Genomic DNA, 15,829 nt, shown 5'->3' with positions numbered 1-15,829 from the left:
GGGCTCCCATATAAAAAGCCAGCGGGCTGTTCACTTGATCTGCTCACGGACATTCAGCTGGTCAAACTGTTCTCAGAGCAGCCACCGTGACTAGCTTCGTGTTACCTCAGGAGTGTGCAAGATACCGTGGGCATGGCAAAGACCTTTATAAAAAATATAGTTTTTTAAAAACCTTTAAAATACCATCTTGCAGTTGAAACTATAAGAGCAGTGTTGCCAAGGTAAAACAGCAAGATATTTTGCCACATTTGTACAGAGGTGAGCAATTATCCAATTAGAGGCTTGAAGCATCACTGCATAACTCTAGTCTAGATGCTACAAATTTAGTTTCGTAATAACTTAAGATAAAATATTTTTAAAAACTAAAACCGCACTTAGACATTGCTAAGACTAGGACACCAGAAGCAGACAGTCACAGCAGCCAGTGTGGCAGCAGAGTTTTCAGAACAGGATATTGCAAGAAATGAGTCAACAGATTCCGCCCAAAACGCCTCCGTGACACACCAGCGCTCTGCAGACAGCTTCTAACCTACCTCGACAGTAATAATGAGGATCAGGTTATCAAGCCATCGCTGATATCTATCATAGTTAATCATTCTTGTGGCGCAAGTAAAGATTTCTTGTGTCTACCATCTATGTTGTGTTCAACGTACTACTTTCTCAATCCCCGTCTCTTTAGTGACCTCACCTAGTTCTTCTATTACTGTTTGGTGTTGATTTTTTAAACTCTGTTTTTTAGGATGCTTTACTGTGGTAAAAGCATTATATAAATGCAAGTGTTTGAATATGCACATAAGAACCTAAGAAATAGGAGTCGGCCATATGACCCCTCGAGCCTGCTCCACCATTCAACAAAATCATGGCTGATCATCGACCTCAACTCCACTTTCCCGCCATATCCCTTGATTCCCCGAGTCCAACAATCTATCGATCTCAGCCTTGAATATACTCAACGACTCAACATCCACAGCCCTCTGGGGCAGAGAATTCCAAAGATTCACACCCTCTGAGTGAAGAAATTCCTCCTCATCTCAGTCTTAAATGGCCGGCCCCTTATCCTGAGACTATGCCCCCTGGTTCTAGACTCTCCAGCCAGGGGGAAACAACCTCTCAGCATCGACCCTGTCAATCCCCCTCAGAATCTTGTATGTTTCAATGAGATCACCTCTCATTCTTCTAAACTCCAGAGAGTGTCGGCCCATTCTACACAATCTCTCCTCATAGGACAACTGTCTTATCACAAAAATGTGTGTTTTTGTCCTTTCTGATTGGTGAGCAAAAGTAGAAAATAAACACGACAGCAAACAACCCACATAATGCCTAAAAAATCTACCCAATCACATTGCAGGAAAAGAATTCTCCCACAGCATTATGTAACCCTATATGTAACACAAAATTCACAATCTCAGCCATAAACGTGGCTCAAAGAAGGCTTCCCTCTTTACAAACATCACATCACACCCTTCCAGGATTCTGAGCACCCTGGACTCAGAGTATTGCTTTTCTCGTGCCCAACATGGAGAATAAACTAATTGTAGAAATTCGCAGTTTATGAAGTGTTAAATTAATGATTCAGAATGTACTCTACCTGCCTTAGTTTTATTCTCCTTCGATTTCGCACCGAGTGTTATAACAACTCTGCAAGATGCAAACTGTACCAGAACCGTATGTGCATTAGCTAAAGTAATGTACAATGATAAACAGTAGCTCATTTGGCCAGCCACTAAACCGAACGATACATCTACAGATCAATGTTTGTAGATCACAATGTGTCATCAGCAGTTGCCAGCAGAACAAAATCTAAACGATTAGACAAAGACCAGGCCAACTACGAGACAATTCATTTCACTTTCTGCTGAGACTTTACATTTTTTTTTTTTACAGTGCCATCTCCTATGGGCAAAAATCTAGCATTGGGATCCCAAGAGCAGCAGCAGATCAGAGAAAGAGCGCAGCGTCCCAAGGAATGGCTCAACCTGAAGCTCATCGATAGGGGAGAAGGCAGCATGTGTAGATTTGAGCAGCAAGTCAACATTTTTACGAGAAAATCGTAAAAGAGGATCATTATTAGTGGGAGAGAGAGAGATCTGAGCAGGCAGTCACAAATAGAAACATGGGAGTATCTCCTTCAGCAAAGTGTCTGCAGAACATTTCTCCTACTCGCCTCTTTCACTTGGACACCACTGTCCAACGCATACTGGATGAGTCCGATGGCAGCATCATGAGACAACGTATTCAGGTTGCATTTGGTTCTGTTTTTGGGAACAAGGAAAGAGTCAGACAGGGTCAGCGACTGGTGGTTTCAACCTCAGAGCAGGCTCAGCACGGGGCAGAACGTTGCCTTCCTTTGTAACGACAGAAAGGGAAAACTTTCGCCCATTGCGTCAACCAGGCCACAATAACTAGAGGCCATAGATTCCAAATCAGTAGAATAAGATCTAGCGAGGTGATGAGGAGAAAGTTTTCACTCAGAGAGTTGTCAGGATCTGGAACGCTCTACCATAAATAATTTTAAAAGCAAGTTTGACGGGTACTTGAGGATGAGGAACTGACAGGGTTACGGACAAAGAGCGGGGGGGGGGGCGGCTGGGGGGACTAAGCACGACTGCTCTTTCAAAGAGCCGGCACAGGCATGACAGGCCGAATGGCCTCTTTTCTGTGCTGTAAATTTCTATGAATCTAAATAATTATTAAAGCAATCTGAATCTGGCTCCAGCTGAAAGTTAACAACTCTCAGGAGCGAGGCAAACCCTAGCGGCAGAACTGCCATGCGGTTGAAAATATGAATTAAGGCAGAGTCCAATTACAGGAAACTTTGGTTTATCCGGAGGTTAACTGTCCGGAATGCTCGAGCCACTGGCAAAAATCAGGAGCCGTTTCGTTAGGTTTTTTTTCTTTTCGTTGCTTTTTTTTCCCACCAGTCAGGCTCTGCAAGGTCTCGCTGAAACTGTTGCTAAGCTACAGAGACGCTTGCAAGGTATGGCCGACTGTTTAGAAGCTGTTGCTAAGCAACAGGGTTTGTTGCCAGATACGGAGCTCAAAATCTCCATATGTTTCAACATTAGCGCTGGTTTGTCCGGCAGTTTTGATGGGACGGCAACAGCTCGGTCCCGGATTGCAGAAAGTTTCCTGTAATCCTTTATAATTCTAGACTGTTGGCAAGAGAACAGGATGTGATATTTAATGGCATCCACTGGAGGCAGTGCAGGGAAAAGAGAGGCTATTCAGCACCTTGAGTGGCAAGTTCTGCCTGTTGTAACCTCCATACAATAGCCTCAGTCGGCAGGGTGAACTGGGATCACCAGCCCATTGCAACATGTGCACAAAGCCAGCTGCCTTCATCTTATTCCAGTCTCAGTCATGGCTCAGTGGGCAGCACTCTCGCCTCTTGAGTCAGAAGGTTGTGGGTTCAAGCCCCACTCCAGGGACTTGAGCATTAAAATCTAGGCTGACGCTCCGATGCAGTGCTGAGGGAGTGCTGCCCTGTCGGAGGCGCCGTCTTTCAGATGAGATGTTAAACCGAGGCCCCGTGGACGTAAAAGATCCCACGGCACTATTTTGAAGAAGAGAAGGGGAGTATCCTGGTCAATATTTATCCCTAAAAAACAGATTATCTGGTCATTAATACGTTGCCGTTTGTGGGAGCTTGCTGTGCACAAATTGGCTGCCGCGTTTCCTACATTACAACAGTGACTGCACTTCAAAAGTGCTTCATTGACTATAAAGTGCTTTGGGACGTCCTGAGACGCTATAGACATGCAAGTCTTTCTGTCTTTTCCTTTCCAGCCCTGATGTGCCTCAATGCATCCCTTCCGTGAAGTTAACATGCGGAGAAGTACCTTTGCTGCATGCTAGTTGAGATTATATTGGGTGAAAGGACCTGCAAGGCCCAGCCAATAAAATCTTTTGCTTTGTCTAGTTTAGCAAACAGGTTCTCTCTCTCTTTCTCCGTTAGTGTCTTTGAGTCTGCAAGAGAGAACAGAAAGGGAAATTAAATTAACATCTGCATTAAGTCTGACAGCTAGAACATACTGGTCATGGCAACAAAGGTTCACCAGATTGATCTCTGGGATGAGAGGGCTGTCCTATGAGGAGAGATTGAGTAGAATGGGCCGATACTCTCTGGAGTTTAGAAGAATGAGAGGTGATCTCATTGAAACATACAAGATTCTGAGGGGGATTGACAGGGTAGATGCTGAGAGGTTGTTTCACCCTGGCTGGAGAGTCTAGAACTAGGGGGCATAGTCTCAGGATAAGGGGTCGGCCATTTAAGACTGAGATGAGGAGGAATTTCTTCACTCGGAGGGTTGTGAATCTTTGGAATTCTGCCCCAGAGGGCTGTGGATGCTGAGTCGTTGAGTATATTCAAGGCTGAGAGCGATAGATTTTTGGACTCTAGGGGAATCAAGGGATATGGAGATCGGGCGGGAGTGGAGTTAAAATAAAATAATAAGACTTGCATTTATATAGCGCCTTTCACGACCACTGGACATCCCAAAGCGCTTTACAGCCAATGAAGTATTTTTGAATTGGAGTCACTGTTGAAATGTAGGAGAGTTGAGGTCAAAGATCAGCCATGATCTGATTGAATGCCGGAGCAGGCTCGAAGGGCCGTGTGGCCGACTCCTGCTCCCAATTCTTATGTAAAAAAAAAAAATTGAAACCAAACGCAACACAGCCTGGTGGCACAGTAGCCCATCAACATGCTAAACGCTGGACAAACATAGGGCGTGCTTGCAATTCCCACACCATGATGTTCTGCTCTTAGCTGGGTCACTTGAGGGAGGCATTTCCCAAGAGGGTAAGAGTGACTACTTCAGTATTTTTTTTTAAAGATCTGTGAAACCAAGATGAAGGGCATAAAGTGCAGGACGCCGCTAAAGGTTGAAAAGACAAGAGATTAGTGAGAAAGCAGCGATTAGGTCGCACCGAACCTGGGTTTTAAAAACCCGGTGATTGTAAAAGGAAGGGAAAAGTGTGCTCCAGGGAAAGAATAAATTAGAGTAAGAGATGATGTGACGAACCTTGATTTCAACGCAGCAAGGCAGATATATGCATCCTAGGAGGTACAACAACCTTAACAGACACTTCACCTTATCTCAAAAAGTCCAGTTTATTCCTCTAGTTTAGCACTGAAAAATTAATTTTAGGAATGTTTAAAAAGTCCCACGAGTTCGATTTCTGGTCCATTCCCAATCTAAACCACACCGAGCAAAGAGCCACCAAGATTGTGACATTAGCAAAATACTGCAGATGCTGGAAATCCGAAATAACAACAGAAAATGCTGGAAAAACTCAGCAGGCCAGGCAACATCCGTGGAGAGAAAATAGAGTCAACGTTTCGGGTCAAAACCCTTTATCAAGACTAAAGAGGCACAGGGAATGAAATAGATTAAGAGGCCAGGCTGGGAGAGAACAAAAGAGAAGAGACATTAAGAGGTATTCAAAACGAGACGAGGTGGTGATAGGACTAGTGGAGACAAAAGACGGCTCTAGATTAGGTGTGAAATGTGCTGGCAGAATGGGAGACAGCTGCCATGTGGGAGAGAGGGGGGGGGGGGGGAAAGGGCCAAAACAAAGGTGTGGATAAAAAATAAGTAAAAATGTAATGGGGGCCGAGGTTATGATCTGAAATTGTTTAACTTGATATCGAGTCCAGAAGGCTGTAAAGTGCCTAAATGGAAGATGAGGTGCTGTTCCTCGAGCTTACGCTGCGCTTCCGTGGAACAATGCAAGAGGCCGAGTACAGTGAGATCTGAGTGGAAATGGGGCGGTGAATTAAAATGACAGGCGACCGGAAGCTCGGGGTCACCCTTACGGACTGAACGGAGGTGTTCCGTCTTGTGACATTGTTCTGTGGGAGGGAGAGAAAATCCAAATGGAGCGTTCCACCTGTACCCAGAGCCTCCTGCCAGTTTGATACAGGAGCCTTTTGGAAACAGCCCACTCTCTCTCAGGTGGACGTAAAAGATCCCCACGGCTACTATTTCGAAGAAGAGCAGGGGAGCTCCCCCCGGTGTCCTGGGGCCAATATCTATCCCTCAATCAACATCACTAAAACAGATTGTCTGGGTCATTATCACATTGCTGTTTGTGGGAGCTTGCTGTGCGCCAATTGGCTGCCGCGTTTCCTACATTACAACAGTGACCACACTTCAAAAAGTACTTTGTTGGCTGTAAAGCTCTTTGGGACATCTGGTGGTCGCGAAAGGTGCTATAGAAATGCAAGTCTTTCTTGGTAAGAAAATCATGAAGCTCACCTGGACCTGAAGACAAGGATAACTTAAGAGGGGAAAAATTAAAAACAAAATAGTTAGTGACTCTTCAAACTTTTTTTTAGGGAACAGTGCTGTCTCTATAGAACTTCTGTAAACAGCAATTTGTCACCGATACCAAACACATACGTTCAATATAAAATTCACAAAAGGTTGTAGATTAGTTTCAGACATCTTCTGAACTTCTTTGAATAATCAGAAGCACCATTACAAAAAGTTGCAGACTCCTGGGGCCAAAGGTGAGCAATGGAGTCTCTATTATTGATGCCAAGGCACCATGATATAGAGCAAAGATCTAACTGCTCACAATCGCTGAACACTTGCTTGTTTGCCAGTTCTGTATTTGAGTTTTGGCGCCATTCGGCAGTTTGATTGCATTATCAGTAGCATTTTGACTTTTTCAAAAGATGTTTTGACTTCCATACCTGCGACCTTGAGCTCTTTGAGCTGCTGTTGCTTAGCAAGCGGGCAAAAACAGATTCCGTACACCATTGGCCCTGAAAACACAGGAAAACAATAAGCGTGAGGCACAACAGGTCCTGAACACAGGTGTAAAGTCGGTGTGTGTGTGTGATTCAGGACAGACAGGGACTTATAAATTACTAAGTTGGAGTGCATTACTATAGGGTATGGTAACACAGTGGTTATGTTACTGGACTAATGATCCCGAGGCTTAGACTAATGATCCGGAGACAGGAGTTCAGATCCCACCACTAGCAGCAGGGAAATTTAAATTTAAAAAGCTGGTGTCAGTAATGGTGACCCATGAAACTGCCAGGTTGCCGTAAAAAACCCGTCTGGGTCACTAATGTCCTTCAGTCTTTACCTGGTCCTTACCCGATATGTGACTCCAGACCCACAGCAATGTGGTGGACTCTTAACTGCCCACTGAAATAGCCTAGCAAGCCCCCTCAGTTGCACCAAACCACTACAAAGAAGTATACACAGTCCACACGGACTGCAGCGGTTCAAGAAGGCGGCTCACCACCACCTTCTCGAGAGCAATTAGGGATGGGCAATAAATGCTGGAATGAATTAAATGAATGAATAAAAAAAATGACATGACACTGAGAGATGCAAATGACAGCAGTCATCTAGGAGAGTATAGCTCGAGTGGCTTCTGCACATCATCGTGAAAGGCGCTATATAAATGCAAGTCTTTCTTTTCTTTCTGACTCAGTAAACGCTAATCTCTTATGCGGGACCTTATCGAAAGCCTTCTGAAAGTCCAAATACACCACATCCACTGGTTCTCCCTTATCTATTCTACCAGTTACATCCTCAGAAAATTCCAGGAGAGATTGGGTCGATTGGGCTTGTACCCGCTGGAGTTTAGAAGAATGAGAGGGGATCACATTGAAACTTATAAAATTCTAACAGGACTGGACAGACTAGATGCAGGAAGGATGTTCCCGATGGCGGGGGAGTCCAGAACCAGGGGTCACAGTCTAAAGATAAGGGGTAAGCCATTTAGGACAGAGATGAGGAGGAATTTCTTCACCCAGAGAGTGGTGAACCTGTGGAATTCTCTACCACAGAAGGCAGTTGAGGCCAATTCATTAAATATATTCAAGAAGGAGTTGGATATATTTCTTAAGGCTAAAGGGATCAAGTGATATGGGGAGAAGGCAGGGACAGGGTACTGAGTTTGGATGATCAGCCATGATCTCATTGAATGGCGGAGCGGGGCTCGAGGGGCCGAATGGCCTACTCCTGCTCCTATCTTCTATGTTTCTATGACTGGAGGAGGCGACGGGGCAGAACTAGAGGAGGAGGCGAGGGGGCGGGGCTGGAGGAGGAGGCGAGGGGGCGGGGCTGGAGGAGGAGGCGAGGGGGCGGGGCTTTAGGAGGAGGCGAGGGGGCGGGGCTGGAGGAGGAGGCGAGGGGGCGGGGCTGGAGGAGGAGGCGAGGGGGCGGGGCTGGAGGCGGAGGCGAGGGGGCGGGGCTGGAGGAGGAGGCGAGGGGGCGGGGCTGGAGGAGGAGGCGAGGGGGCGGGGCTGAAGGAGGAGGCGAGGGGGCGGGGCTGGAGGAGGAGGCGAGGGGGCAGGGCTGGAGGAGGAGGCGAGGGGGCGGGGCTGGAGGAGGAGGCGAGGGGGCGGGGCTGGAGGAGGAGGCGAGGGGGCGGGGCTGGAGGAGGAGGCGAGGGGGCGGGGCTGGAGGAGGAGGCGAGGGGGCGGGGGCTGGAGGAGGAGGCGAGGGGGGCGGGGCTGGAGGAGGCAGCGAGGGGGCGGGGCTGGAGGAGGAGGCGAGGGAGCGCGGGCTGGAGGAGGCAAGGGGGCGGGGCTGGAGGAGGCGAGGGGCGGGGCTGGAGGAGGCGAGGGGGCGGGGCTGGAGGCGGGGGGGGCGGGGCTGGAGGCGAGGCGGCGGGGCTGGAGAAGGAGGCGAGGGGGCGGGGCTGGAGAAGGAGGCGAGGGGGTGGGGCTGGAGGAGGAGGCGAGGGGCGGGGCTGGAGGAAGAGGCGAGGGGGCGGGGCTGGAGGAGGAGGCGAGGGGCTGGAGGAGGAGGCGAGGGGCGGGCTGGAGGAGGAGGCGAGGGGGCGGGGCTGGAGGAGGCGAGGGGCGGGGCTGGAGGAGGCGAGGGGCGGTGCTGGAGGAGGAGGAGAGGGGGCGGGGCTGGAGGAGGAGACGGGCGGGGCTGGAGGAGGAGGAGTGGGGGCAGGGCTGGAGGAGGAGAGGGGGCGGGGCTGGAGGAGGAGGCGAGGGGGCGGGGCTGGAGGAGGGGGGCGGGGCTGGAGGAGAGGGGGCGGGGCTGGAGGAGGAGAGGGGCGGGGCTGGAGGAGGAGAGGGGGCGGGGCTGGAGGAGGAGAGGGGGCGGGGCTGGAGGAGGAGAGGGGGCGGGGCTGGAGGAGGAGAGGTGGCGGGGCTGGAGGAGGAGAGGGGGCGGGGCTGGAGGAGGAGGGGGCGGGGCTGGAGGAGGAGGGGGCGGGGCTGGAGGAGAAGGAGAGGGGGCGGGGCTGGAGGAGAGGGGGCGGGGCTGGAGGAGGAGAGGGGGTGGGGCTGGAGGAGAGGGGGCGGGGCTGGAGGAGGAGGCGAGGGGGCGGGGCTGGAGGAGGAGGAGAGGGGGCGGGGCTGGAGGAGGAGAGGGGGCGGGGCTGGAGGAGAGGGGGCGGGGCTGGAGGAGAGGGGGCGGGGCTGAAGGAGGAGAGGGGGCGGGGCTGGAGGAGGAGAGGGGGCGGGGCTGGAGGAGGAGAGGGGGCGGGGCTGGAGGAGAGGGGGCGGGGCTGGAGGAGGAGGCGAGGGGCGGGGCTGGAGGAGGAGGAGAGGGGGTGGGGCTGGAGGAGGAGAGGGGGCGGGGCTGGAGGAGGAGGCGGGGCTGGCGCTCTAATGCCTTCTATCCCTCGACAATGCTTCAGTAATGACTGAGCCGGCGGCCCTCACTCACCCAGCACCGGGCCCCGGCCCGCCTCATCGACGCCCAGGCAACACTCGCCGCTCCGACAGGCGGCGGGCACGGCTGACACCAGCCGGCAGCTGCCGCTATTGTCCCGCTCCAACTCCCTCAGATCCATCGCTTCGCTTCGGTGTCTTTACGTTATATCTTTATTCTGTCTTAAAACAAATAAAATTCCACCTGGGATTTAAGAAGCTGAAGAAATACCGGGCGGCGCTGCTGGAGACCCGGCGGACAGTCGCTCCCGCGCTCACCCTTTGCCCTCTGACCTTTGACCCGAAGGCCACCGAGGCAAAGCGTATCTATAATATATTTATAACTTCGTGATGTGTAGGGTTAGCAGAAATTCGACACTGAAACTTTGCAGCGGGTTTTATTTAATTTTTAATCAAAAGTTAATGTTTGCGAGCAACTGGGACCCGGTGCGCATGCGCTGGTTGCACAATGCCTCCTGGGAGTTGTAGTTTTCAGGCGCCCTGGTCAACTTTCTAGCTCTGGTAGCCAGAACTTGCATTTCTATAGCGCCTATTGACGACCTCAGGACGTCCCAAAGCGCTTTACAGCCAATGAAGTACTTTTGAAGTGCAGTCACGGTTGTAATGTGGGAAATGTAGTTGCCAGTTTGCACACAGCAAGCTCCCACAAACAGCAATGTGATAATGACCCAGATAATCTGTTTTTAGTGATAAATATTGGTCCCAGGACACCGGGGGAGAACTGCCCCCTGGCTCTTCTTCGAAATAGCACCGTGGGATCTTTTATGTCCGCTTGAGAGAGCAGACGGGGCCTCGGTTTAACATCTCATCCGAAAGACGGCGCCTCCGATTGTGCGGCACTCCCTCACTGCGAGTGTTAGCCTGGGTTTTTGTGCTTAAGTCTCTGGAGTGGGACTTGAACCCACAACCTTCTATGACGCAGAGGCGAGAGAGTGCTGCCAACTGAGCCGCTGGCTGACACGAGATAAATTGAAGGATTAGAAGCAGTATTTAAACAAAAAAAAAGTTTAAAGCGCTTACACAATCATGTATTCACAACATATATATATGTATAAAAAACATATGATCTTTTCCTATATGTAGTATTTGTTTTTAATATCATTATAAGGAATTAGCTCACCAATATTCGCATAGTACTGAGCTGACGCTGAACATCAGAGTTCTTATGATGAATTATTCCACCTGAAATATTAGCCCAGATTTCTCTTTCAAATGCTGATTAGCCTGCTGTGCATTTCCATTTCTATTTCAGATTTCCAGCATTTGTTTTATTTTTATCTCTACAAGGCGATCAGTTGCCTCACAAGTTACCATGGAAACATCATGTTCAGATGGATGTTAAAGCCTCGTGACACTGTTCAAAGAGGCGCAGGAAGTGAGTCTCTGAGTGACTCTGCCAACGTTCTTCCTTAACCATAAAAAGCTGATTTAACTGATTGTGCACCCTGTAATTGCTGTTTGTAATCCAGGCTCGGCTATCCCAATGCTCGCCTGGGGGCTGGCCGCCCATCTTCTACCCTCCATAAATTTAGGGTACCCTTCTGCCCGTATCCTAACCCACGTCAAGTCCCGCTCACTCGCTGACCCATATTGGCTCCCAGTCCCCGAGCACCTAGATATTAATACTCTCATCCTTGTGTTCACATCCCTCCATAAACCCTCGTCTGCCACTTTCCCCTCGATCTCTCCGTTCCTCTGACTCTTCCCATCGCCCCCACATTGATACCAAGGCGCCATGCTCTGGGATTCTCTCACTAAACCTTTCTGCCTCTCCACCTCTCTCTAAGATACTCCTTAAAAGCTAGCCCTTTGACCAAGCTTTTGGTCACCTGATCTAAAGTCTCCTTCTTTGGCTCGGTGTCGATTTTCTGATTACGCTCCTGTGACGCGCCTTGGGACAGTTTACTACGATAAAGGCGCTGTATAAATGCAAGTTGTAGGGCATTACTAGCACAAAATGGCTGCCTACATAATGTCACTGCCCTCCAAAAATTAATTCATTGTGCAAAGTGCTTTGAGACTTTTCAAATCACTATGGCCCTCAGCTGCCTCATACTTTCTACCACTGCGCCATCAAAAATGTGTCGGAAACCCCGTCTATGTAAGTAAGCGGGGTTTTCGCTGCCCTTCCAACAAAGTTACAGCCGGCAACTGGTCCGAGGAAATTCAGGGCCTATATTATTTTTAAAGTTTCAGGTCATAGAGCGCCATCAACTGGGGATTCATCGTCAATCCTTTCATTGACCAGAGGCAACACTGGTTTTGGGATCTCCTCAACGCAGCCTTCCAACTGCAATTATCAGCACATGACACGATGAAAGAACATAAGAAATAGGAGCAGGAGTCGACCATTTGGCCCTTCAAGCCTGCTCCGCCATTCAATGAGATCATGGCTGATCTTCTGCCTCAACTCCATTCACCGGCCCTATCACCATATCCCTTGATGCCCTTACTAGTCAGAAATCTATCGACTTCTGTTTTGAACATACCCAATGACTGAGCCTCCACAGCCCTCTGGGGTAGAGAATTCCAAAGATTCACCACCCTCTGTGTGAAGAAATTTCTTCTCATCTCAGTCCTGAATGGCCTACCCTTTATCCTGAGGCTGTGGCTCCTGGTTCTAGACTCCCCAGCCAAGGGAAACATTCTCCCAGCATCCACCCTATCAAGCCCTGTAATAATTTTGTATGCTTCAATGAGATCCCCTCTCATTCTTCTGAATTCAAGAGAATACAGGCCTAGTTTACTCAATCTCTACTCATACGACAGTCCCGCCATCCCAGGAATCAATCTCGTGAACCTTCATTGCACTCCATCTATGGCAAGTATATCCTTCCTTAGGTAAGGAGACCAAAATTGTACACAGTACTCCAGGTGTGGTCTCACCAAGGCCCTATATAATTGGAGTAAGACTTCTTTACTCCTGTACTCAAATCCTCTTGTAATGAAGGCCAGCATACCATTTGCCTCCCTAATGGCTTGCTGCATCTGCACATTCACTTTCAATGACTCGTGTACAAGGACACCCAGGTCCCTTTGAGCATCTGCATTCCCCAATCTTTCACCATTTAGGAAATACTCTGCCTTTCTGGTTTTTCTACCAAAGTGGATAACTTCACATTTATCCACATTATATTCCATCTGCCATGTTCTTGCCCACTCACTGCGCCTGTCAAGATCCCCTTGAAGCCTCTTCACATCCTCTTCGCAACTGACACTGCCACCTAGCAAATTTGGAAATGTTACATTTAGTCCCCTCATCCAAATCGTTGATTTGGTTGTGAATAGTTGGGGCCCAAACACCGATCCTTGCGGTACCCCACTAGTCACAGCTTGCCATCCTGAAAAAGACCCGTTTATCCCTACTCTCTGTTTTCTGTCTGTTAACCAATTCTCAATCCATGGTAGTATATTGCCCCCAATTCCATGTGCCCTAATTTTGTTCACCAACCTCTTGTGTGGGACCTTATCGAAGGCCTTCTGAAAATCCAAATACATCACATCTACCGGTTCCCCTTTGTCTATTCCACTAGTTACATCCTCAAAGAACTCCAATAGGTTTGTCAAATAGGACTTCCCTTTCATAAATCCATGTTGACTCTGCCCAATCTCACCCAGTTTCTAAGTGCCCAGTTATTGCATCCTTTATAATAGATTCCAGCATTTTCCCAACTACTGATGTGAGGCTAACAGGTCTGTAGTTCCCTGTTTTCTCTCTCCCTCCTTTCTTAAATAGCAGGGTTACATTTGCTATCCTCCAATCTGCAGGAACCGTTCCAGAATCTATAGAATTTTGGAAGATGACAACCAATGCGTCCACTATCCCAATGGCCACCTCTTTCAAAACCCTAGGATGTAGGTCATCCGGTCCTTGGGATTTATCGACTTTTAGTCCCATTAATTTTGCTGGTACTTTTTTTCACTAATAATAATTTCTTTAAGTTCCTCATTCTCGTCACACCCTTGGTTTTCTTGTATTTCTGGGAGTTTTTTGTGTCTTCCCCCATAAAGACAGAAACAAAGTTTTTATTTAATTTCTCTGCCATTTCCTCATTCCCCATTATAAATTCTCCCGTCTCTGACTGTAAAGGACCTACATTTACCTTCGCCAGTCTTTTCCTTTTCACATACCTACAGAAGCTTTTACAATCCGTTTTTATATTTTTCGCTAGTTTGTGCTCATATTCCATTTTCCCTTTCTTTATCAATTTCTTGGTCCCCCTTTGCTGATTTCTAAAAAGATCCCAATCCTCAGGCTGACCGCTTTTTCTGGCAACTTTATAAGCTTCCTCCTTTGACTTAATAACAGCTTTAATTTCTTTTGTTGGCCATGGTTGGATCACTTTTCCTTTTGGGTTTTTATGCCCTAGAGGAATATATGTTTGTTGCAAATTATGCATTATTTCCTTGAATGTTAGTCATTGATGTCCACCTTCATACCTTTTAGTGTAGTCTCCCAATCTACCATGGCCAACTTGTCCCTCATACCCTTGTAGTTTCCTCTGTTTAGATTGAAGACCTTAGTTTCAGATTGGACTACATCACTCTCGAACTGATTAGCCCTTTCTCATTACACAGTACCAGATCCAGAATAGCCTGTTCCCTGGTTGGTTCCTCCACATACTGATCCAGGAAACCATCTTGCATGCATTCCAAGAATTTGTCCTCCACACCATTAGTGGTAATTTGATTTGCCAAGTCAATATGTAGATTAAAGTCCCCCATGATTACTGTATTGCCCTTGTTACATGCACTTCTAATCTCTTGATTGATACTGTGCCCTACATTGCCACTACTGTTTGGTGGCCTATACACAACTCCCAACAATGTTTTCCACCCTTTGCTGTTTCTTAGCTCCACCCAAACTGATTCCAGTTCTACATCACGATCTGCCGAGCCAAGATCTTTTATCTCTACCGCACCGATCTCATCCCTTATTAACAGCGCTACGCCACCTCCTTTTCCTTTTTGTATGTCCTTCCTGAATGTTGAGTACCCTGGAACATTCAGTTCCCAGCTTTGGTTACCCTACAACCATGCCTCTGTAATGGCAATTGCATCATACCCATTTACTTCTATTAGTGCCATTAATTCATCCACCTTGTTGCGAATGCTACGTGCATTTAGATAAAGTGCCTTCAACTTTGCCTGTTTAATATTTTTCTGCACTTTGACCCTCTTTACTGTTGACCGTTGTTTCTGCTCCCTACTAGTTTTGCTGACTACTTTTCTAGCTTGCACTCCCAGCTTTGTTTCTCTCTGTTCTGGGCCCACACTTAGGTTCCCAGATGAGAGAAAGAGCATCTCAATTGCATACATGTGACACCACTGATCTCGAAAGGGGCATTATCTGAGAATCTCCTCAAATAAACTGTCCATCAAGATAAGGTGCCTGAAAATTAAACCAGAAGATGAATACAACAATTCCAAAACCAATTCCAGCATATCTGATCCTCCAGTGTTATCTCTGTGACTCAGTAGGTAACACATTTTCCTCAGAGTCTGAATGTCATGGGTTCAAGCCCCACTCCAGAAATTTGAGCCCATAATCCAGGCTGACACTCCAGTGCTGCACTGTCGGAGGTGCCGTCTTTCAGATGAGACGTTAAACCGAGGCCCTGTCTGCTCTCTCGGGTGGACATAAAAGATCCCATGGCACTATTTCGAAGAAGAGCAGGGGAGTTCTCCCCGGTGTCCTGGGCCAATATTTATCCCTTAACCAACATCACTAAAACAGATTATCTGGTCATTATTGTTAAATCTGTGAGTTGTTCAAATAATTAATACTCAGACTTAATCAGTAACAATAAAACAGGTCTTTACTGGTTGGAGGTAGGGACTATACGTAGGTCTTTACTTCATGCCCACAGGTGGGAACTGAGGGGAGATCAGTACCCACAGTACTATTTATACCCCTATGGCCAGGAGTGGTACTGCATATCACTACGCCCTACAAGTAGTGCAGTCCTGTCCATAGGTTCAAAGTAGCACACATATTACATACACAACATTCCTCCCTTCCTAGCTTTACAGTCATCTCCCCATTTAACATAACGTAATAACATATATACATATATAACTTCAGGTTTACATAACAGAATAACATAGATACATAGATAACTTCATGTCAAAACAGATCACAGATTCAGTCTCTGCGGAAAACAGTTC

The 15,829-nt window shown here is 48.0% G+C and overlaps 1 protein-coding gene across 1 annotated transcript in view; it reads right to left on the bottom strand.

Annotated features, from left to right (window-relative positions):
- The window catches only part of rnaseh2a (ribonuclease H2, subunit A), a 29,948-nt gene extending 20,010 nt beyond the window's left edge, over positions 1 to 9,938 (bottom strand). Inside the window, exons 1-4 of the mRNA XM_085971730.1 lie at positions 9,657 to 9,938; positions 6,701 to 6,772; positions 3,840 to 3,966; positions 2,165 to 2,252 (exon numbers count right to left, since the gene is read on the bottom strand). Coding sequence (XP_085827856.1) covers positions 2,165 to 2,252; positions 3,840 to 3,966; positions 6,701 to 6,772; positions 9,657 to 9,783 — 414 coding nt within the window. The 5' untranslated portion in view covers positions 9,784 to 9,938. The remainder of the gene's footprint in view (positions 1 to 2,164; positions 2,253 to 3,839; positions 3,967 to 6,700; positions 6,773 to 9,656) is intronic.
- Positions 9,939 to 15,829: the final 5,891 nt, after the last annotated feature.

This window comes from Somniosus microcephalus, chromosome 31 (genome assembly GCF_052327205.1).
Source record: "Somniosus microcephalus isolate GS21.2 chromosome 31, FLI_Smic_1.0, whole genome shotgun sequence".
NCBI lineage: Eukaryota > Metazoa > Chordata > Chondrichthyes > Squaliformes > Somniosidae > Somniosus > Somniosus microcephalus.
Note: the sequence above shows the minus strand (reverse complement) of the source record. Positions and strands in the feature narration are given on the sequence as shown.